At 35.5% G+C, this 24,773-nt stretch overlaps 1 protein-coding gene across 2 annotated transcripts in view; it reads left to right on the top strand.

The window, feature by feature from the left end:
• Nucleotides 1-24,773, top strand: part of LOC131066162 (T-complex protein 1 subunit beta) — a 52,673-nt gene that overhangs the window by 2,020 nt on the left and 25,880 nt on the right. For both annotated transcript variants that reach the window (XM_058000860.2, XM_058000862.1), the window contains 6 exons: nucleotides 1,685-1,750; nucleotides 2,070-2,181; nucleotides 2,280-2,408; nucleotides 2,913-2,984; nucleotides 3,530-3,645; nucleotides 3,983-4,059. In XM_058000860.2, coding sequence (XP_057856843.1) covers nucleotides 1,685-1,750; nucleotides 2,070-2,181; nucleotides 2,280-2,408; nucleotides 2,913-2,984; nucleotides 3,530-3,645; nucleotides 3,983-4,059 — 572 coding nt within the window. The remainder of the gene's footprint in view (nucleotides 1-1,684; nucleotides 1,751-2,069; nucleotides 2,182-2,279; nucleotides 2,409-2,912; nucleotides 2,985-3,529; nucleotides 3,646-3,982; nucleotides 4,060-24,773) is intronic.

Genomic DNA, 24,773 nt, shown 5'->3' with positions numbered 1-24,773 from the left:
CAGGAGGAGGCTCAGTACATCGTCAATCCAGCTGAGAACTCCAAAAGAATTGCCATGCAGCTGACAGTGTGAGGAAAAGGAATTTCCTTAATAATTGATATCTCCAAGGTCATACAAAATTGAAAGGTTGAAGGCCCAAATACTACTTTAAGAAAATGATTTTATATATTAAAGAAGCCAAAACCTCAAATGTAAAATTAGGCTGATATATCCAACAATCATTAGCTAAATAGTATTTTGAGGAGTGCACTATAAAATTTTAAAGTATCACCCAAATCTGTTTATTAACTGAGATTATACCATCACCAATCCATGAAACCTGGCATCAATTCCTATTTAGCGAGAAGACTAGCCCTCAAATAACTGAAGAACATAATAGGAGTATTCTAAATGGAATTTAGTTTGTATGAAGTATATACATAGCAAAACGTTGGCTTACAGCATCCACTCAGCAACTGAGGTAGGCAGATACAAATCAACTCCACTCTTATTCCCAAGGAAATCTATTTTGTCTGTCAAGGGATCAAGAGGGGGTGATTTGAATTGGACAGCTTCCGAAAAAATTAAAGAGACATTCCCAACAAGTTTAACTATAATAAGGAATGAAGCTAAGGCACTGATTCAAAAAGACATTCTGAATGTACCATTGACAATGCCAAAATTTTTATTTAAAATTCTGAGAAGATTTTGTGATGTGATCCATCATATTACACACACCATGTGGTAGTTAATTGGAGAATAATGACATATGGAAGTTATCAAAGATAATCCTCAAGACACTGTGTACTGGGAACCAGCAGGAAGCCAGTAGAGAGCCCTTTCTTAGATATAATATTTAAGACACTGCAATGCTGTGCATAAAAGATAATTGATTATCAGTAAAATGGTCAAAGACATATTGCTATCGACATAAGTTAGATAGCTTGCCCTGACATCTTTCTGGAAAATAGAAGCTTAAATTTGTTGGCAGGATGTGTCAAAAGGGATAGTGGTTCCGGAATGAATTGGGAATCAATGAGTTAAAGCATACCACAGAATTTGACAAAGTGTGCTATGATCAAAATGGATGACACTCTTTCTAGTGTATAGTCATATTAGAAAACATGATCTCTGTGAGTGAAAATGTGGCATTATTTCAAGAACTTTCTTATAATCTTCTGAACAATGAGCAGAATGTTGTTCAGAGAACATGTACTTGTTAGTTTTATCAAGTCTTGAATTTTTTAGATTAATTGCATCAAGATTTAAGTCTTCATACTGCATAAAAATCTCTGGAACGAGACTTTAATAATATTGTGTTGCAATACTTTATTCTGGGACCAATCACAGTGTACTTTTCTATGGCTTATCATTTTTTATTACTTCAAATTTTTGGTTATAGCTTCTCTTCTATTTTTTCTTGGAAGTTGAGGTTTCAGTAGGAGGTCATCGTGACGGGCAATTGAGACTGCTAATTGTACCATAGTAGGTGCAGAAAACCATAGGCCAACGAAGATTTCCTTTTTCAATAGACGTGGTTCTATTAGATAAAGCAAAATGATATTCTAGAATTGAACTCGAGTTAAATTTGGTTAAATGGTGTAGGATATTTAATATAGATGGCAATAAGGCCTCCTGGCTTAGGTAATGCGGGAATGGCATACAGAAACAATGATAACTAACAATTTAAAGTTTTCTGATGCAGGCGTCATTTATTGGTGGCATGGCAGTTGCTGACCTTGTGAAGACAACTCTAGGGCCTAAGGGAATGGTAACTACATTTTTAATTATCTTGCAATGAATTAATCCTTAGATCTGTTCAGTATCTGTGTTGAATGTTTATAAAATATTTAGTGTTAAAAAATGTGTAACATTAATTGCTTTTGGATATGCACATTGTATAAAAGCTTTGCAACCATGTGGCATTGAGAAAAATATATTAATCTAATAGTATATATATGCACTAATCTATTTCATTTATCTGGTGCATGGATGGTTGGAGTAAAAGTGTAATAATAATGGGTTTACACATTGAAATTTGATAAATATTGATTATCTGATATATTTTGGCTCAATGGTTCCTTATGCAGGACAAAATTTTGCAATCGACAGGTAGGGGACACAGTGTGACTGTGACTAATGATGGTGCGACAATCTTGAAATCTCTTCATATAGATAATCCTGCAGCCAAAGTTATGGTCGGTATCCTATGATTCTGTGATTGATTTTCTTTAGATAACATGATATTGCCAACTTATTTTGATTATTGTGCTAGTTTCTTTAACTCTATTATGAACTAGACATCTCCAAAGTGCAAGATGATGAAGTAGGGGATGGAACAACTTCTGTGGTTGTTCTGGCCGGAGAACTTTTGAGGGAGGCAGAAAAGCTAGTAGCAATGAAGATTCATCCAATGACAATTATATCTGGTATATACTAGACTTGTCAACAATGCAATAGATCACTGTTTGTTGATTTTCTAGTTAAAGTGACAGGATTATGGGAATGACTTTTCACTAATATTATCCTTTAAGCTACATGTTTATGGTATATAATTCTGTAATTCTGCTTCAAGTAACTATATCCCAAAGAAATGTTGAATCGTTACTTCTGCCTATAGATAGTAGGGCCACTGTCCTCCATCGGGGGTGCAAGTAGCAATAGGTGCTAGTCAAATTGCAGGAATGTCATCAACTTCTATGATACTGTTAATATTCTGGATGCATAACAGAAATAATCTTAGTTGCAGGGTGTGAAATAGTGTATAGAAGGGAGATTGTTATCAGAACTTATTAAATTTTTCATGATATTTCAAGAATTTCAGAATTGCTTTTGTACAAATTTCATAGATTTTTTTTAGAACACTCTTTGTACAAATCAAATTGGTATTCCGACTTCATTATTTCAATTGTTTATTGTTGGATGAACCACAGGTTATAGAATGGCTGTTGAGTGTGCTCGTAATGCATTAGAAAAGAGGGTCTGGGACAATAAGGGGAATGCAGGTAAAGCTCTGAGCTTATCATTTTATGTTATAAATTTGATTATTTTAGACACATCGATTCCCTGAATGGTCTTTGTAGTTGAAAGTACTTCAATTTCAGAATTTATCCAAGTTTTTGCGATGGGGAATTTTTTCCCGGATTTTGGGGATGGTAGGACTCAGCTATTAAAATACTCAAATAAACTGAAAGAAGATGGACTTAAAAAATGTAATTACAATGTGCCGAATTCAAAATGTCAGTCGTCACTCTTTTAACTTTTAAGGATTTCAGCAATATTTTTCTCAAGAAGCTATGCACCAAATGGTGCAGGCTGGCTAGCTCTAAAAAAGAGGGACATTCCCCTCAAGACCTCAATTCCCTGGGACATTACCCTGACACCTAGGGATGTCGTGTTTTGTAAGAGAATGTTTTCTATGTAAATGTGTGCAGAATTAATCCGTTGTTTTTAAATAGTAAGACATTTGACAATGTTTAAAAATAGCCTCAGAAAGTTTGGTTTTATATGGCATTTTGTCTGATTCTTTTGCCGATTATGTTATATGCAGAGAAATTCCGTTCAGATCTGATGAAGATTGCAATGACCACACTGAGTTCCAAAATCCTTTCACAGGACAAAGAACATTTTGCAGTGTTGGCTGTTGATGCAGTAATGCGACTTAAGGTAGTTAACTTCTTTTGGTTGTTAGTGTATTTCTAATGGGGAAGGGCAAATTGCTTTAAATGAATATTTGCCATTAATAGAATGAATTTTCGCCAATATTTATTTACAGTGGCTACTATTCATTCTATTTGTTGGGGATTAGCTAGGCCTCTTATGATGTCTTCTTATCTAAATACAGATATCAATCTCTCCTCTGTGTTATTATTTGTTTTGTTTTGCAGTAAACTTAGGTTTGAACCAATTCAGGGCATTTCATGTGCCCTTATGTTTCTAGGATTCTAACTTGTTTTGCTATATCTCTTACATTAACTAATAGCTCCTGTTGATTGTTGTTTAGGGTAGTACAAATTTGGAAGCAATACAGATTATTAAAAAGGCAGGAGGGTCATTAAAGGATTCATTTCTGGATGAAGGGTAATATTTTGCATTGTCTTTTTCTGTTTGAGATTATTTAGAAGTTATGATAGACGTAGATAGTGCTTGCCGGTTATCTATTATGCATATTTTTGCATACAACTATATTCTGAAAAGTTATGCATACTAGGTGTTGCATGCAAGTCCTTTGTTAATGCTACAAGAAGGCATGATGGTTGTAATCTAATCTCGGAAGTGTTTAATTTTCTGCTGCTCTTAGATTTCAACTTCCAATCTTATATGTTACCATAAAAATGGACTTTGATGAGGAGGGGACTATCCTTCTACATTTTGTCAAAAAGCCATGGAGAGATCTACACTTGCATGAAAACAGAATCTATCTGTCTTTAAACCCAGCAAGTCAAAATTTGCTAGAAGCATTCAGCTCAACCAACATGTTGTTCAGCATTTAGTTGGAAATTTGCCATGCATTGTTAGATTGAAGAAATTTTAGATCCTTACATTCCTTTTTTGATAAAACAGATTCTAGGAGAGTTAATACCACTTTGATTTTGTTTCCTAGGGGCCTCTTAGTTTTAAAAGTTACACCAAAAAATGAAGGCTTAAAATTGGGACCTTTTGGATGTTATGACCCATGCATGTGATATCAGCCCAATGCCAGCAGGCCTAGCATGTCAGCTGTAATGCCCCCTTTTTGAAATGAGATTATGATAATAAATAAAAATATAAAAAAAAAATACAAATATAATATAGTTATAAAATATATAATATAATGTAATTATAAAATTTAAAAGTAAAGTTTAATTCTATCAAAAGTCAAAGGGCATGTGAAGATTCATGACTACTGAAGGGAAAAGATATATAAGAAATAACCACCATACAAAGAATGCATCTTTTATTATCTGATTATTACTCCTTTGGACTATGGAACTGTGGTTCATTTAACTTGAGGATGAACTCGCTCATGGCAGGAAATGGAGGATGGAAGCCCACAATTTTTCAATAAATATTTTATATGGAAATCACTATTGTGCTAAGTTGATTGATCTTCTAGTAGACATCATTAAAATTTCAAGTTAATAACATTTGTTTTTATTGGCATACACATGGAAATCACTATTGTGCTAAGTTGACTGATCTTCTAGTAGACATTAATTTCATGTTAATAACATTTGCTTTTTATTGGCAAATCTGATTGCCATCTTTAAAAGAGATGTTTAATTTTGCAAGTTTGATTAATTATCAGAAATACCAATTGGAAAAAGTATAGTTTCCAGTGTATATATTATTGTATAGAAATAAAAAATTAAACTTGATTGGATATAATGAAATAATTCCTCTGGGATATAAAATTCAAACTTGACATTACAAGTGGTATGAGAGCTGGATCTTGCCAGCCTGTGAAGAGGTCACAAAAAAGTGATGATTGTCCATATCACCCGCAGCTGTTTGAATGTCTGAAGAAGTTGTGGCTAAGGAAAGGAATCGACAGCAAAATCATATGAGAAGGAAGAGTTTGCAGATTTCGTAGCCACCAGGCAGATTTTGTTAGTGAATTGCTATAGCAGCCTATTAAAAGGATCCATTTGTGTGTTGGGATTTCAAACATATATCAGCATTGGATCATTTAGATCCATTATCATAATTGATTGATTTGATGCATAGAAGACTTAGGTAGTTGTTTCTAAATGTCAGTACTACTGTTAGCATTTGGTGGTTAGAATATGGGCAAAAATATTTTACATTGCCTGTGGGTCTTGTTAAGTTTATTCAAATTCTGTGATCAAGAAGATAGAAGAGATGGAGATATAACCTGAAAGTTGTATTTGAACTGCTGTAGTGTGGATTGAAGGATGCACAACACGTATTGATTTCAGTATTTTTCACCCTCCTCATTGTATGCAAGTTTTATATGTGAATGAGGCGTTATGTAGTGAGGAGATAGGTCTTCCCACGTGGGAAGACACATCTCTTCCCTACATACTACTCACCACAACACGTTAACAAGCATTCACTTGCCCGATTGTGATTTATTAAGAATTTGCTTAATCACAACCCGATGACATGAAATGGTGTGACTGGTGGCAAACAATATTTCAATTTGATTTATTATTTAACGTATATACTAATAGTTAATCTATTGTTATATATGTTGACATGAAATCAAATTTATGCATCGGAATCATGAAATTTTACGACCAACGTTACAAGAATTAACAGTCCCTCTTAACTAGGGACAACACATTTCATGTTAGAGAAAACATCACAATTCATCCATTGATTGTGAAGAGAAGAGATATCACACCATAGTGATATTCAGAGATATGGTTCAACAATGAATATCAAGTCTCATGATACTCACCATAACTCATAGTTATCAAGTAAGGTATGTGCACTGGCATCAAGTCACATGATGCCTACCATACTGATAATGATTCATGGCATGTCCACGAATATTATGTTCATAATATTCACCATGAAGATCTCTAGCATAATTATGGTTTATTTAATGATATCGACCAATTGATATCTACCATAATGTCTCAGAGATGTATATACTATCATGACATGTCCACAGATATCAAGTCACATGATATCCATCAAGATAGATAAATTGATAATTGAAAAATTGTCACCTTACAATATCAATTTGAAACAAGTGTTCATTATTGAAAAGTCGTCACCCTTCAATAATGTTCACAGGGGTCCCATGAAGTCATGGAGTCACACACGTGACAAATAAAAGAGTTTACACATTAAATATCTTTAAATATATTAGTATATCAAAATAAATGAGACTCTATCTCAAAATTAAATAACATTTTCAACTATACCAAGTTTATCTCTAAAGTGTTCAATCTCGATCCTGGAGAGAGGCTTGGTAAGAATGTTTGCAATCTGATCACCTGTACTAATATAATTCAGTTGGATCACATTCCTTTCCACCATATCTTGAACATAGTGATAAGGAATCTCAATGTGTTTAGACCTGTCATGAAATACTGGATTCATTGAGAGCTTGATGCAACTTTGATTGTCACAATAGATGACAATAGGATTTAAGGGCTGACCAAACAGTCCTACAAGCAATTTCCGGAGCCATACTGCTTCTCTTGCTCCCATGGAGGCTGCAATGTATTCAGCTTCTGTAGAACTCTGAGCAACTGAGGATTGTTTTCTACATATCCATGAGATCATTCTTGATCCTAAACTGAAGCAACATCCTGATGTGCTTTTCCTGTTAACTACGCTTCCAGCCCATTCGTAATCAGTGAATCCATGTAGGTCAAGGTCTACATGTTTATAGTTCAAACCAAAACCAATAGTTCCTCGAAGATATCTCAGAATATGTTTTGCAGCAACAAAATGTATTTCCCTAGGTTCACACATGAACTGACTTAGTGCATTAACAACATAACATATATGAGGTCTTGTGTTTACCAAATACATCAGAGATCCAATAATCTGTTTGTAGAGGGTAGGATTTGCAAACTCTGATTCTGCAGCTGCTTCCTTTAGCTTGTGTAGATTTGTCTCCATAGGTGTGGTCATGGATCTACAATCCATCATTCCAAATCTCTTGAGTATATCAATGGTGTATTTTCCTTGATTAAGGATTATACCATCTGCCTGCTGCCAAACTTCCAATCCAAGGAAGTAGTGAAGAATTCCTAAATCTTTCATATCAAACTTAGAGGCTAATTCTTTCTTACATCGAGAAATGCAATTATCCTCTCTTGTGATTAGTAGATCATCAACATAAAGAATAAGAATTAATAATTCACCATTGATTACCTTGTAGTAGAGATTTGGATATGTTTCATTCTTGGAAAACCCTAATTCCAAGAGTTAGTGATCAATTCTTTCATACCATGCTTTGGGAGTCTGTTTCAGTCCATATAGAGCTTTCTTTAATTTGTAAATATGTGATTCAGCCTTATGAATCACAAAACCTTCAGGTTGCTCCAAATAAACTTCTTCTTCAATCTTACCATTCAGAAAAGCAGTCTTGACATCCATTTGATGGACTTTCCATCCTTTATATGCTGCAATAGCCAAAACTGCTCGGACATAAGTGTATCTGGCAATAGGAGCAAATGTCCCTTCATAGTCAATACCTTCTTTCTGTGAGAAACCTTTGGCAACAAACCTTGCTTTGTGCTTCTCAGTGCTTCCATCTGCTGCATGTTTGATTTTGAAGAGCCATTTAGAAGATACCCAGATTTGCCTTTAGGCCTAGGCACAATATCCCAGACATCATTTTTCAGAATTGACTGATACTCTTCTGACATAACATCTTTCCAAACTTGATGCTTGAGAGCATCTCCAACACAGAAAGGTTCAGCATCAATGATCTCACTCATCAAGGCAGTACAACTGGAAAATAGGTCAGGTCTCTTACTTTCTCTGAAGGTCCCCTTTGGAGCAGCATAATTTTCAGCTTCTTGAAGCATCTTTTTAGCCCAAAGTGGTCTCTTCCTAGTTTCGGGATAATGTTCTTCTAAAGGTAAGTCTTGAACTTCATGCTTAGCGTTTTTAGGGGTCTCCCGCTGAATCTCAGGGATGGAATCCTCGTCCATGCTTGTAGGAGGATCTTGGTGTTCTAATTCATCAGAGCTTTTGGACCTCCCGAATGCTATGTCTTCTTCAAAGATGACATCTCTGCTTAGTTCAATTTGCCTTTGACCAGGTATGTATACTCTGTAAGCCTTAGAGGTTTCACTGTACCCAACAAATACCCCTTTCTTTCCAGAAGGTTCTAATTTTGATCTCTTTTCTTTGGGGACATGAATATAGACTTGACACCCAAAGATCCAGAGATGACTTATGTCAGGTTTGTTACCAATAAAGGCTTTTTTAGGGGTTTTTATTATCAAGAAGAGAATGAGGACATCTATTTTGAATGTACACAACTGTCTTAGATGCTTCAACCCAAAATGAGGTTTCTATATTTTGGTCAAACAACATAGCCCTAGCAGCTTCTACTATAGTCCTATTCTTTCTTTCAGCTACCCCATTTTGTTGTGGGTTATAAGGTACAGTTAACTCCCTCTTAATCCCAACATTTATACAATAATTTTTAAACATATCAGAAGTGTATTCCCCCCCATTGTCTGTTCTTAAGGTTATGATTTTCTTACCTGTCATGTTTTCTGCAAGAGCTTTGAATTCCTTAAATTTAGAAAGGATTTCTTCAGACTCTTTGTACCTCAGAAAATATATCCAGGTCTTCCTAGAATAATTATCTACAAATATTACATAATATAAAAATCCCCCTAAGGAGGGTACAAACATGGGTCCACATAAATCAGAATGAACTAATTCTAATGCATTTTTGGATTTATTGTTGCTAGAATTAAAAGACCCTTTAGTATTCTTTCCCAAGGCACACCCCTTGCAGGCTCCTTCAGAATTTTGACTTAGCTTGGGTAAGCCAATCACCATCTTCTCTATATCTTAGGTAGGGCATGGAAATGAAGGTGCCCTAATATTTTGTGCCAAAGTTCATTTGAATCTGGAGTCTCATGAATCAAGGCTTGAGGTGGAGTGGTGCAAAGTCTGTAGAGGCTCCCTTGTCTTACTCCAATGGTGTGGGCTTTCTTGATGGTGGAGTTCTTTGGCCAAGCAAGTACCTTTCCTTCCATAAAGGTTAATCTGTAACCCTTATCTTCAAGTGCAGAAACGGAGACAAGGTTTTTTTTTTAATACCAGGTACAAATAGAACTCCAGTTAGCTGTAGGGATATGCTTGACTTTAGGCTGATATTGCAGGTTCCGATTCCCATAACTGGATAATTTGAGTCGTCACCAATTGTCACTTCTTCAAATGAATTTTCTACAAGTGTATCTAGGTGCTCACGAAATCCAATGATGTGTCGAGATGCTCTGTTGTCAATCACCCATGTGTTGGAACTGGAGGTGACTTGACTAGAGAGGGTTGAGTAGAAGACTAGTTTCTCAGAATCACTCCCTTTCTTAATTTCTACCATTGAAGCTTGTTGCTTGATTCTGTCTGGACACTTCATTGCATAGTGCCCATATTGGTCACATCTGAAACATTGTACTTCAGAAATGTCTCTCTTCTTCTTTGAAGACCTCTTTCCATTTGAGCCGTTGTCCCTCTTTCTCTTAAAGTTCTTCTTTCCTTTCTTATGGGAATTAGAGTTTAGAACTTGAATGTCTTCATTACCATTATTTTGTTTTATTCCTCTTGTGACAAGGCGAGATTCCTCTTGAATGCAATCGGTTTTCAATCTATCGAACTTAGGAAATTTAGAACGAGCACTGATTCCTTGAATGAACGATTCCCATGAGGTAGGAAGTCCATTTAAAGCCATCATAGCAAGTTCTTTGTTGTCTACTAGATGTCCAATAGTGGATAGTTGATCCCTAAGCTCAGTGATCCTCAAGAAATAGGATGTAACTGTCTCTCCTTTATTCATCTTTATATGGTGTAGTTGATTCTTTAAGGTGAGAGCCCTGCTTGTGTTGTTGATTTCATAAATGTTGGATAGGACTTTGAACATCTGAAAAGCCGTCTCATATTTAGAAATAACTGGTACAATGTGGTCTCTCACTGAATCCACAATTATCTTAAGAGCCTTCTCACTGCCCTTGCTCCATTGAATTTTCTCTGTATCATCAGAGGGTTCAGGAATTTCACTTTTGACATGGGAGTCAATTTTATTTTCTTTTAAAACAAGCATGATCCTGAATTTCCAAGATAGAAAATTTGATGCTCCATCTAATCGATCTTCAAACCTAACTCCGGTTGCCATTAGGATTATTAGGAATGTGATCTATTAAGGGCCAGGTGAACGTCTATAAGATCGTTACAGAATTTAATTTGATCTTCATTAACTTCGCGCTGATACCATGTTAAGTTTATTCAAATTCTGTGATCAAGAAGATAGAAGAGATGGAGATATAACCTGAAAGTTGTATTTGAACTGCTGTAGTGTGGATTGAAGGATGCACAACACATATTGATTTCAGTATTTTTCATCCTCCTCATTGTATGCAAGTTATATATGTGAATTAGGGGTTACATAGTGAGGAGATATGTCCTCCCATGTGGGAAGACACAGCTCTTCCCTACGTACTACTCACCACAGCACGTTAACAAGCATTCACTTGACTGATCGTGATTTATTAAGAATTTGCTTAATCACAATCCGATGACATGAAACGGTGTAACCAGTGGCAAACAATATTTCAATTTGATTTATTATTTAACATATATACTAATAGTTAATCTCTTATTATATATGTTGACATGAAATCAAATTTATGCATCGGAATCATGAAATTTCACGACCGACGTTACAAGAATTAACAGGTCTAACCAGCAATCTTGATTAAGTTGTCAAATTACTATGAATTTTTGATTGGGGGCAATACAATGGTATTGATCTAGTTCAGTGAAAGAGAAGTCAACTCTATGATGCAGAGAACTTATTTCATTTAAATGACAAAAGAAATGAATATGGTAGATAGCAACGGAAAAGCTCCATTTGGGAAAGTTCTTATGGATAAATATGATAAGGAGATTGATACAAGTATATATATATATATATTTGGTCAAATGCTCCACATTAAGCAACATAATATGAATGATTCCAGAAATCAGAGGAAAATAAAAAAAGTCCATGTGAGGAAATTACGAAGCTCAATACAAGACGATATTCACGCCATGTATGCAGATTATAAAAATATTCCCATTGAAATCCAAAAAGCCATGTATTTCACAAATTTAATGAGTGTAAATGGTTTAAGTAGGGTTAACTTGATTTCTACCCACCCTCCTACAATATCACAGAATGCTCAATCTATGACAAATGTTCTTGGTAGAATTTCTGTGCCAATGACTATGACTAGGGTTCCTATTATAGCTGATAGGAACTCATTAAGTGCCTGCACTCCACAAGTTCAAACTTAGGCAGGAGGTTGGAGTACTACTAGAAATAGCATTACGATTGATGTTTTGAAGTCAAATATGTACAAGTTCAAAGTCAATTGCAACGTGCTCCCTTTACAATTGTATATTCCTTTTCTCACAACTGGCTTAGCGGTAAGTCTCAATCAATGGATGGGGATCATCATTTATCAAAAGGGCAAACCCAGGCATCCAATTCTATTTCAACATCTTCTATGGGCAGATCTTATGCCATTGTTAATTATTATGAGATCAGATCTCAAGAATTTGTTAGTTCTCAGAAACCAATGGGTCTGAAACAGGAGTGGAAGCCAAAAATTAATAAATCAGAATGCAAGCATGTCCTAGAATAATAGATACATCCAGTATTAACACTAGTGTTTCTGAAGTCAGCAGATTAGTTTCTCCAGCATCAAATTGTGTGAAGATTGAAGATGTAACTGCCTAACTGCATAAAAATTTGAAAGAGAGAATTATTCAGGATGATCAACACGTTATCATTCCAAATTATCTTCAAGTTCTTGAAATTTAGTGTATAGGTCTTAGGTTTGGATTGAGGATTGGAAATTACAAATTTTTAAGATTGGTAATGGATCCCATTATCTTCAAAAAGACTCAGTCAAGTGGAGAAGAAATTTTAAGAGTATCCTAGTCTGTGATTGCTTGAGGACAAGGCAATCTTGGGAAGGGCAGAGTATGATGTTCCCTTTTCGAAATGGGATTTTAATAATAATAAATTAGAATATCAAAAAATAAAAAAATAATGTAATTAATAATCATAAAGTATAATTTAAAGGTTTATTTTATCAAAAGTCAAGGGGCATGTGAAGTCATGACTATTAAAGGAAAACCATATACAATAGACACCAAACAAGGAGATGTAACCACAATATGAAGAATACATCTTTTATTATCTGATTGTTACTCCTTTGGAGCATGGAACTGTTGTTCATTTAACCAGAGGCCGAAACCCCCATGGCAGGAAATGAAGGATGGAAACCCACAATTTTTAAGAGTGATTTCATAAGGAAATCACTATTGTGCTAAGTTGATGAATCCTTTAGTAGACGTTATTAAGATTTCAAGTTAATAACACTTACTGTTTATCAGCAAATCTTAGTACCATCTTCAAATGAGATGTTTAATTGTGCAAATTCGATTAATTATCAGAAATACCAATTGGAAAAATTATATTTTCTGTTGTGTATATTAATTGTATTGAAATTAAAAATTGAACTTGATTGGATATTACAAAATATTTCCTCTGGGATATTAAAAATTCAAATTGGACATTACATCAGCACCTTTGGCTTTGGAGGTTTGATAATTTGTATCATGGCCTACCTTTCTTGATGCTTGATCTGTAGCAGTTCTTTGACTATTTATTACCCATAGTTTCTTTTGTATTTCTAGAATATTGATTGGTTGTTGATGTTGTGAGATTATTGTACATAAACTCACAAAAGCTTAGTTTTATATTTTGAAATCAGAGTTATCAATTGTGTTGGTTTTTTGGGGTCCCTTTTACACGATTCTTTGTGATATCCAATTGTGACCATTTTCTAGTGTGAACCACCTCCAACTTTGAGTCCTTTAAGGTGTTTTTTTTTGTCTTGCAAAGGCATTCTTTTTCTGTATAGTTTCTATCTTGAATGTGTCTCTCTTTTGATTTGGGATTGCATTGGCTGTAGACTAATTGTAAGGGTCCCTGTTACCTCCCTCACTTAAAGGTTGCTTTTTTGCTTCTTTCAACCTGGTCACTGGATGGTAGGATCTTAGTCAACTCATTATTTGTCTCTTTTTCTGCAGGATTGTTTCCTTTTGGATTATGTTCTAATTTCTACTGTTTGGGGATGCATTTTAGTTTTGAGGATCTGTCTATGTTGATCCAAGTCTTCTTGTTCCTTTGCTGAAGGCAAGCTTTCCATATTCTTGCTTTGGTATTACTGGACTCCACTGGATTCTGTTTTTTGTGTCTTTAAGCTACGTTTTGGGATTTTTTGGGTAGTTAAATGGTGGGTTTTATATGAAGGTGTAGCAAGCAATATTGATCTTTTCTTGTCGACTTCCCAATTGCAATTCTAATGTCTGCGGGAGGAGATATAGCCTGCTTTCCTTAATCTTCAGGGTCATGGCTTCATCCCAAAATGAACAGTAAGAGAGTTTTAATCAGAAGAGGGTTTGCAGGAGGCATTTTTTTTGTGGATATTCTTCTCTCTACATAATTCATCAAAATAGATCCTATACTTCCCTAATGCAACTTCATAGCATAACTTGCTGTTTTAAGTTTAGAAATCTGAAAAATAAAAAAGCAGTTGCTACAATTGCATTTTTAGAAACAATTGTATTTTTAGAAGTTATTAAAACAGAACGAGCTGAAATGTGATTCTACAAGAAAATAGCAAAAAACAGCACTAAGAACAAGAAACGACAGCAATATGACTCGGAGAAACCTACAAATAAGGAAAAAATCCAGAAGAGTGAGGTGCTATTCTTCCTGGAGCCACTATCTCATGAGCTGTTACAATGGGTTTCTTGTGTACAACAAGGCTTACAGGATGACTCTTGCCTACAGTTGCAATGTCCCAAACAATATAAACTCCCAATGCTGTCACATTCCCCTGATCATTGCAACAACTCCCTAAGACTCATAACCTACCAACAAGAAGCCATTAGAACCATTTTCAGATGAGCATCAAGGAAGATCTCACTACTTACAATGACCTCTCTTGGAGGTTTATTACAAGATTTTAAAAAATGAGTTGAAAGAAGCTCAAGCATCCTTCTAAATGAAAATAATTATTTTGACACTTTGGAAGCTCCCAGATCCTTGTAGGCTGAAATGTGCCGACTTAAAGAAATGATGCAAATAACACTCCAAACAATAATTACTTCAAATTTATAACCCAATATTCATTTCAGAATACCACTGATAGATATTTCACCAGAAGCTAATTAACTTTTCAGTTCATGTCTCAGAATCAGATTTACAATCAGATATTATTCAGGAACAACAACCCATATATAAAGATATGATATGTATAACACACAGGTTGTTGCTTTGTATTATCCTCCTTATGACAGGTTCTCCTGATCGTTTCAGCTCTCTGTATGCTCCTGTCTGATTACCCAAGTTTGCTTGGCCCTGTCGTAGACAAAGGCTGAAGTAACAATTGTTCTTCCTATATCGGCACCAAAGCCTTATGTGATCTTAGCCTTAATTTGCTCCTTTATGGCCAGGAAGAATAGTCTCAGGCAATATCCCAGAATCTTACACCTGCCAGTTTCTTCAGTCCTGACTTTACTCAATTTCCACGATGGTGTGAAGAGCCACTGCTGAATGAGATCACACTCCAACTTCAAAAATGCATTGTTCTACGGCCGTTGGGGACAGGGAAACAGAGGGACGTGGGGACGGGCTTCGGGGACGGGGGGACAAAGGGCAAAAGTTTCGGGGACAGGGGGACAAAGGGAAAAAGTTTCGGGGACAGGTTTCGGAGACGAGGGGACTTGGGCCTGGGAGGGGGAAACACGTTTCCATGGAACACTGCAAAAATGTTAGCGCTGAGGTTCAGAGGAATCGTGCAAGACCAAAACTACCATAAATGACCCTTCAGGCAATCTGTGAATGCTGTGGTAGAAGGGAAGCCCATATGGTCGCTGCACACAATGAAATTGGCTTGATGAAATATTCATAGCATTGACACTCAGATCTGCAAATTTGTCTCCAAAGGAGACTTTACAAATTTGGTCCTGATGTAGACTCCGTTGCGAATCCACCCCCTTAGAAGGAACAGGTTTTATCCAGCTCTGCTGTACCTGAAGGTTTTTGTCTCCAGAAATATTAAATTGCTTATCAAATTCAAGCATACCCAATACATCATCAGGAGCCCCGTTATAAAGATCTCCAGGAAGAATCCAGAAGATAGGCCAACTTGCTGGAGAAATATATTTAATAAAGTGATATTATAATAATATTTTATTATTAATTAAATTAATTATTATTAAGTCATCATTTGAATATTTTATTTATATTGTTGAAAACTTAATAAAAATAAATTTATTTATCACTTAAAAATTGGGGACATTACAGACCTCCCGACCCAAACATTGCTTATCCTCAAGCAATTCTCTGCTGTACCACCAGGATCCCAAACTAGCCATAAGAATTTTTTTTTATCATTTTGCTGCTCCACTCTGATGCAACCCGCAATACTGAACCCTGCAACTCTGTTATTAACTTATTATGAAACCTTCCTACCATCAATCTGATTAATGGACCCCAAATCATCACTCTGTCAACAAACAAACAACTCTCCAATTCCACATGATCTTCCATGGATGTACAAAATGCCCATCATAGGCACATGAAAAACAAATCAGCCCCCCCTAGGCTGCTGTTGCAAACTCAAACAGCACCCATAAATCTGAAAATCAGATGATGATGTAAGAAGTGCCTCTAATGATCAATGATGATAATGCCTCATCATTATGCCAACCCCCAATAATAAAGAGATGATCCATATCTCTCCAAAACACCCAAACAGCTGCTGCCCTAGAAGTACTTCCAAGAAAATCCATGTTCAGCAATGTAGAACAGTCCTTACTCCCGAAGGTTTTTGTCTCCAGAAATATTAAATTGTTTATCAAATTCAGGCATAACCAAAACATTATCAAGAACCCCCTTATAAAGATCTCTAGGAAGAGAACAGAAGATAGGCCGACTTGCTGGAGAAATATATTTAATAAAGTGATTATAATAATATTTTATTATTTATTATTCAATTAAATTAATTAATATTAAGTCATCATTTGAATATTTATTTATTTAGTTGACAACTCGATAAAAATCAATTTAATTATCACTAAAAAATTGGGGAGATTACGTAGGCCCTCTTTTTTTGTTTTTGTTTTTGTGACATTGTCTACCTCATCTTTGGCAAGGGTAGGTTTGATCTCAGTTGAAATAGTGAGGCATGCTTGACCATGGTCAAATCCATCACTTATTTTGTTTTCCTTTGTTAGGTCTTGTTATTTTGTGCAGTTAGTTGCTTATTTCTTTGTTCCTTTATATTTCACTTCTCAAGATTGAGCTTTCAAGTTGTGTTGTGCAGAAACGTTTAGTATCAGTGAGATCATTAAGTGACCAGGTTAGCTCACATGACTAACTTAAACATTCCAATTTCAGATCAAAGAATGCATCTTTTTGTATCCCCTTGCTATATGCAAAATCTATGATAAACTTTAATAATCTAACAAAAGCATTACCTGTCTAGAAGTGGGCCTTGGGTTGCAAATCTTGGGTTGATGTTAGCATCCTGCCTCTTTCTAGTCATATGGAAGGCAGTTATTGTTTATGTCTTGTGGACTTTCTTTGGCATGTAGTTTTCATCTATTTGACGTATGGAATTTTCAAGCTATTTACCTCCACAATGGGATAGCTTGTACTTCAAAGAGATGTATCATATGTTGGAGGTTGGCTCATGGCCTCTTGTTTTTAACAAATTATAATGGGTTTGTTATTGTTTAGCAATATAATGTGCACTTAGAATGTATAGGCGATCCAAAAATTATTAGAAAAGCATTCATATATAGTTGGATTGCCGAAAGCTTGGAAATGTTTATTTGATGTAGGGTCAAAAATAGCACAAGGGAGTTATCTAAAGCGTGATATTTTATATATATTTGTATTCCACTAAAACAATAATGCAATTTCATTAAAAATGATACTTCATAGACCTTTGCAAGCTGCAAGGCTAGTTATGGGAGATAGGTTTGGTTGTGGCCAAATTTGTCTTATAGGTTTAATTACTATCCAACTACTTGGATGGAACTGTCACAAGATATTTTGCTGACCATAATATAACTTGCTCCATTCAAGACAATCTAACATATTTGACGAGTCATCTGAGAAGTTAAAAGCAATTCTTCTTGTTTCCTTTTCACAATTGAGATGTTATTTGGCCTCATGGTTGATTCATCTAGGCATCCTTTCTTATAAGAACACTCATTTGTGGTATGCAGAGGACACACAATTGGAGACGAGATTTGTGGATCAAGATATCTTTAGAGTATAGCTCAAATAAGGATTTTCTGATTGTAATCTTTTTCTGATCTTAGATATTATAGTTGTAGTTCATTCCCATTGATTTTGGGATATATAGACTATGTTTTAGTGGAGTTCACTAGGTGCAAGTGTTATGATGCTAGGAAGATTTTCTATAGGCCCTCGCAAAGTCAGCAAGCTTGTACAACTGAATTTGATAGTGGATTCTTGGTAGAATTTTCTACCCACAATGGGGTTTTCTAGGGTAAATCACTTGTGTTTATCTCCTTTCCATGTGATGTTGTTTCTTTGCTAACCATCTTTAGTAAAAGTAGATAAGATGCAAATGCTTTTAGGGATTATCAGCTGCTTACAAGCATAGGTTATCCTCTCAATACCTATTTGTTGAATTTAAGGCCACATAAGCGCACTCTTGTTTGCATTATGGCTTTATGGATTGTTCAAACATTCATGTGTAGTAGCATGCTTTGGAGTGAGTTGACTAAAACTACTATTGATGTAGATTTTGTGGTGGTGGAAAAGTGTATTGTATACCTTGCATAATGACATTGCAATGTTGTTGCTAGAAAGGTGTGTTGTACACCTAGTGTAATAACATTAAATGTTGTTTTTAAGTTGTGGTCCTCATAAAATGGGATGCCACACTTTTGTTAGGTTGATTTCTTGTGTGTAATATTTTATGAAACATTGGAATTATGAACAAAATTGGGGGTCATATATAGATAGGCAAAGAGACAAAGTGTTTGAAGGTGAAAGGTCACATGGCAAAAGAACCACATGTGATTGCTTGGAATGTGGAGAGACTCTTGGGGGATGTCAAGGATCACGCATGGGTGTTTGAATTCACTTGTGGAACATGAAGGGACATGTGCGGGGTATAAGGGGTCATGTATAACACATGAGAAGATGTGTAGAATATGAATGGTCATGACCCATGGTTTTGTACTTGTATTGTAAATCCATTTGGTGGTTTCTTATGAACTTTGTGCCTATAATTACAAGTTCATGGTATTATAAAAACACATAAGAAGGTTGCAAGTTGCTTAATGTTGTAATAGTATCTAAAGAAGACATGGCCATGGGATGTATAGTTACATTGAGTTGTAATAGGTTTCCAATTGTTGTTGGATTGTTTGCAAGGAGAGCAAAGAGTGCATTGAGAAAAGATTCTCTAAGAGTGCATTATTGCGTTGAGGACAAGTTCTTTGAAGGTGCATGCAATTAGATTTAATAGAGGGTGAAGTTATCTCCTAGCAAAGGTTAAATCTTGTGTATTTTAATCTTGTTCTCGTTGTTGTGGTTTATTCCTAAAAGGGTATCTTAGGGTAAATTTGGCATTTCTTTGAGTATGCTTTGATTTGTTGTTCTATTGTATTAGTTTTGGGTTTTGTAACCTATTCAACACTAGTTTGGGTTCCATAACCAACACAATTCTTCTCTTAAGATTATCATTAGTTGCAGAACATTTTCTATTAGAGGTTGGTTGCATGTTGTTTGGGAGAGGGGATGTTGGCCTTGAAATAATCTTCCCAATTTTTCGCATAGGGAGGTGGAAAACTCTTTGGAAGAAAATCTATTGGTTTCACACATGTCTTAGTTGGAAGTAGAGGATGTGTAGGCAGTTGAATATGAAAAAGGTTGGTGCCTTGGAAACAATGCCAATGACAATCGAGAAGGTTTCTTGGTGCAGGAGAGATATGGCATTTATGTCGTTAATAACTAGTTTGTTTTTTGTTTATGGTTGGCCCTTTATGCAATATATAAAAGAATTGGGAAAATTGTGAGATTTTGCCAAGATCTAGAGGCAATGAAAAGCACAAATAAGAGAGAACAAAATAGATGATAGAAATAAACTGTATTCTATCAAGATGAAAATACTGATCAACTGGATCATCAATCGTTACATACAATGAATATGAGCCTGCTTATATAGGCAAGGCTATATAAATATGTGAGCACACAAACATGACATGTGGCTCAATAAGAAACAAGGGTAGGTAGGAAATAGGTGTGGGTAGGTAGGAGAAACAATATAATATTCCACATGAGGTGGATCACCCACCGAAGGTGGAATTATCACTCCACAATAAGTGGATATGATAAAGTAGTAACAAGATCAACACCATAAAAGGTGGAATTTCTCCTACACACACTATCCCAATGTGGCACAAACACCCAAGTGTCTCATACCCAAACTACTATGAAATGCATTTCCTAAGTAAACTTAAGTATAGTGTAATAATATCCAAGATGAATAATTATTTACACCAACACCCCCCCTTAAGTGCAACTTAGGGGAATGCACTTAAGTCTACAATGCAACTAAGCAATGCAAGATGGGTCCCGACTGCTGGGCCATGTTAGGTACCCATGTACAAATGCAAATGCAATGAAATCTCTCACAAAGAGGGGAAAGAGACAAAAAACCCAATGGGAAAAAACCCTCCCCGAAAAGAGAGATGAAGAAAGCACACAATGCTCTCAATGATGAATGAGGAGAACAAAAATATGTCCCCCCCTATAAGAGAGAAGAAGAGACCATGAAGCCCTCCCTCAATGTCGAATCTCCTGCAAAGATGGTCCAATGATGATGACCAAAATACCTGCCCATAAGGAAGAAAGAGAGCCTATGCTGCACCAAAAATGTCAAAGTGTGACAAAACCAGGTACCAAGTCGATGACGATGAATCACTCGCTGTAATAAAAATGAAGATCAGGCATGGAGACAACTTGCTTCGAGCATCATCTGGATACTCGTAAATGGCAGAAATACTAGTACAATCTAAGTCTCATAGGATGCATGCACAAATGTGTACAATCCAAGTCTCAACTTGAGCCATGCACCAAGTCTCACAAGATATTCCTAATCTACGTGTACAAGAGGATTACATCAAATAGTCAACAATGATAAGATACAAAGAGGTGTGGCACTTTATGATAGTGCGAATACAACATTGCTCAAGCAAGAGCATACATCATGATAAAATATTCAAATGTGGAAACATGAAAATGATGCCACCAACAAAGAAGCCCTGTAGAATACTGCAGATGAAGATGCCTCCAATTGGAATTTCACCAAGAGATATAAATGAACAACTGACCCCCCATAAAAAGATCATGTTGGCACTTTATACTTAGTGCATGTACAATGGGCCACTTGCAAAACAAGGTAAAGTGGACTTCTAATTTCAATTTACAACTTCTCAAAATGAGATATAAGAGACTTCAACAAATACTGCTAATGATCTAAATTGAGATCCAAGCAAAATACAAGTACCAAATAGGCCAAAAATGACCAAATACAGAAAGTACAATTTATACTCAAAATCACTGCAAATAAATGACAGATTATGAAAGTAGACAAAAAATTATGCACTTAAAAAAAATGGCACCTGAAGAGGAGTCCATATGAACCCAAATGAAGCCTCCAAAGTTGTAAAAATCGGGATTTTATGATTTTCGAAAAACCTATATCCGAAAATCAGAAAACTCCCGCACCACTGTACAAATCACAGAATTCTAACCCAAAACAAAAAAAATTGCTCGAAAAAGGAGTTTGGATGAGTGAGATATCACTATTTGAAAATTGTTTGCAAAATTATAATTTCTGCAAAATTTCCGTCATAGCTTCAAACTTCAAATGCCTCTAGATTTGGCCTCCGAAGTTCGATTTGGATGAAACAAAAGGTAAAATTGACTTTCTTGGACCTCCTCAATCCAATGGTAACCTCAGATTTGACTCATCAAGCTTCAATAATAACCTGCAATAGAAAGCTCCAAAATGCAAAACCCCAAATAGCATCAAATTTCTCTCAATTGGCAAACCAATGACACTCTAATGGCTCTAATACCATGTGAGATTTTGCCAAGATCTAGAGGCAATGGAAAGCACAAATAAGAGAGAACAAAATAGATGATAGGAATAAACTGTATTCTATCAAGATGAAAATACTGATCAACTGGATCATCAATCGTTACATACAATGAATATGAGCCTGTTTATATAGGCAAGGCTATATAAATATGTGAGCACACAAACATGACATGTGGCTCAATAAGAAACAAGGGTAGGTAGGAAATAGGTGTGGGTGGGTAGGAGAAACAATATAATATTCCACATGAGGTGGATCACCCACCGAAGGTGGAATTATCACTCCACAATAAGTGGATATGATAAAGTAGTAACAAGATCAACACCATAAAAGGTGGAATTTCTCCTACACACACTATCCCAATGTGGCACAAACACCCAAGTGTCTCATACCCAAACTACTATGAAATGCATTTCCTAAGTAAACTTAAGTATAGTGTAATAACATGCAAGATGAATAATTATTTACACCAACAAAAATGTTAGAAATTTTCTTGTACGCTTTGCAAAATGACATCATAATGTTGTTGTTAGGAAGGTGTGTCATACACCTTGTATGACAACACTAAATGTTGTAAGTTGTGGTTCTCATAGAATGTGGTGTCACACTTAGTTTTTAGGTTTAGGTTAATTTCTCATAGTATAATGTTGTATAAGACATTGAAGTGGACAACATAATTGTTGGAAATATTGCATCATAGGATGCATAATGATAAAATAACATTTTGGTAGGATTGTTATAGTTTGTTATATAGGTTATTGTATTAGTGGTACAAAGTGTGTTGATTTGTTAAAACAACTCAATATATTTGGGAAAGTTGTTTTGGGAGGTCCCTATAATGTAGGAGATTAAACTCCTATATAAGTGTGATGCATTTGATTGAAAAATATGAGGCACATATTATTTTGTTTTTTTAATTATTGTAGCTTTTGTTTGTCTTTGCACATATTTCTAATATGGCATCAGAGCAGGCATAGTGCAAGTCTCCAAGTTTCCTAAGTTTAACACACTAAGCAGAGGAATTGTATTTTTGTGCTTGGTTCTTTTGGAGCACCAATGCCAAAGCCATTGCCATGCTTGACTCTACATAGACAAATATTTGTTGAATGCTAGAAAGGCCCTTGTTCACCACCTGCTTGCAATCTATCATAGATTGGTTCATGGCTTGTGTTTCAATCCACATGGGATTGATTGTGATGCAAAGATGCATTGGTTTGTGAGTTTCAACTATTCCATAGCAAACTGACTTGGCAAGGAAGGATCGATATTTGAAATTAGATATCATTCCAAATTTTCTCTATTGTTCTATGTCATTCTTTGGGATTTGTGAGCAATCTTGTTAGAGCTCATGCATTTAAGAATGTAAAGGCATGCTTGGAAGGAGCCATTACTCAAGGGTAATGGAATAAGTCAAAAGTTGCTAAAAAAATTATAGCCAATCTTTGAAATTTGCGACCATTTGTTGAGAATGAAAGCAACCAAGTTTGGCATAGTGGAATTTTGACCAAGAAATCGCTCAGTTCGGATGTGCCACTGAAAAGAAATAAGTTTTCAATAAAAAAATGAGGATATTACAACGTAGTGAAAGAGAGGGAGTCAACCTTCACATAGTGCACAGTATTCAAATCAGAGATTAGTTCAATTCCTTGTGTACATGATATCTTCCAAAAATGCAACGTTCTTCTTCAGATTGTGCAACATCATCACAACCATAATTCAGATTTCGCCAAGGTATCTATATATTCATGATCAAAGTTTAGTCTGCCATATTGTTTCTAAGATCTAGATTATTGTGTTAGAGAGTTAATGTGTATGTAAACTTGTAAAAGTTTTGATCATCTCAAGGTGTATTATTGGTGGAAACTGACACCTTTGATATTGTTTAAGATTGGGGGGTCAAATAGTCTGTCTTTAATTGGAGAAAAATATTATATTGATAGAAAAATTTGAGGGTTCGGAATTTCATACATGGCAAATCAAATTTCAGTTGATCCTTATTGAAAAGGATCTGTGGGATATAGTAAGTGGAGCAACAAGGCCAATTGATGTTGGTGGAAGCACAAAATGGATTGCGAAATATTGAAGAGCAATAGCTTTGATTGGTCTTGGACTATCAAATGCATACCTCCAACAAAGACCTCAAAGGACGTGTGGGATGGTTTGAATGCTTTGTTTGGATCAAAAGCAATGAGTGCAAAGATGAGTATAAAGCAGAAATTATTCAGGCTAAAAATGATGGAAGGTGATAGCATTGTTCATTTTATCAATAAGTTTTGCTCCCTATTGAATCAACTAGCTGGGATAAAAAATAGCATGCCTCCTAGTTATGACAACATTGTTTTCACATTAAACAAGTAGATGCTACCCTAGAAGAAATAATATCTACTTTGATTGATGAAGAAGCTAAGAAAATTGACTCACACTATAGAGGAAACTGCAATGTATGGAAAAACTAGACCTAACCATTCCTCCAAATCTAGTTTTTCTCCATCAAAGGGAAATCGTTTCTTCAAGGATAGAATTTTCTGCTACTATTTCAAGGAGGAGGGACACATTATTATGAATTGCAGTCAGTGTGCCAAGGATCTCCTTGTTGGCAAGCTAAATAAAGATAGGGCGATGGCTGCAGATGATGATGACGAATGCCTTTTTCCAAGTGGCTATTGAAGACCCTTAACACAAAAATAGTGAAGAATATATTTTTTTAAATCAAATTAAAAGTTTGTATTTGTGATTGGATGTGTTTGTCCCCTATCACTGTTGGTGGTTGTTTGTGAATGGATGTGTTTGTCCCCATTCACGAGATGATGTAAATGATTGGATGTTTTTGTCTCCAATCACAAGAGTTGGTGATTATGATTGGATGTGTGTGTCCCCAA

This window comes from Cryptomeria japonica, chromosome 5 (genome assembly GCF_030272615.1).
Source record: "Cryptomeria japonica chromosome 5, Sugi_1.0, whole genome shotgun sequence".
Lineage (NCBI taxonomy): Eukaryota > Viridiplantae > Streptophyta > Pinopsida > Cupressales > Cupressaceae > Cryptomeria > Cryptomeria japonica.
The sequence above is the reverse complement of the archived record's forward strand: the minus strand, read 5'-3'. Positions and strand labels throughout refer to the sequence as shown.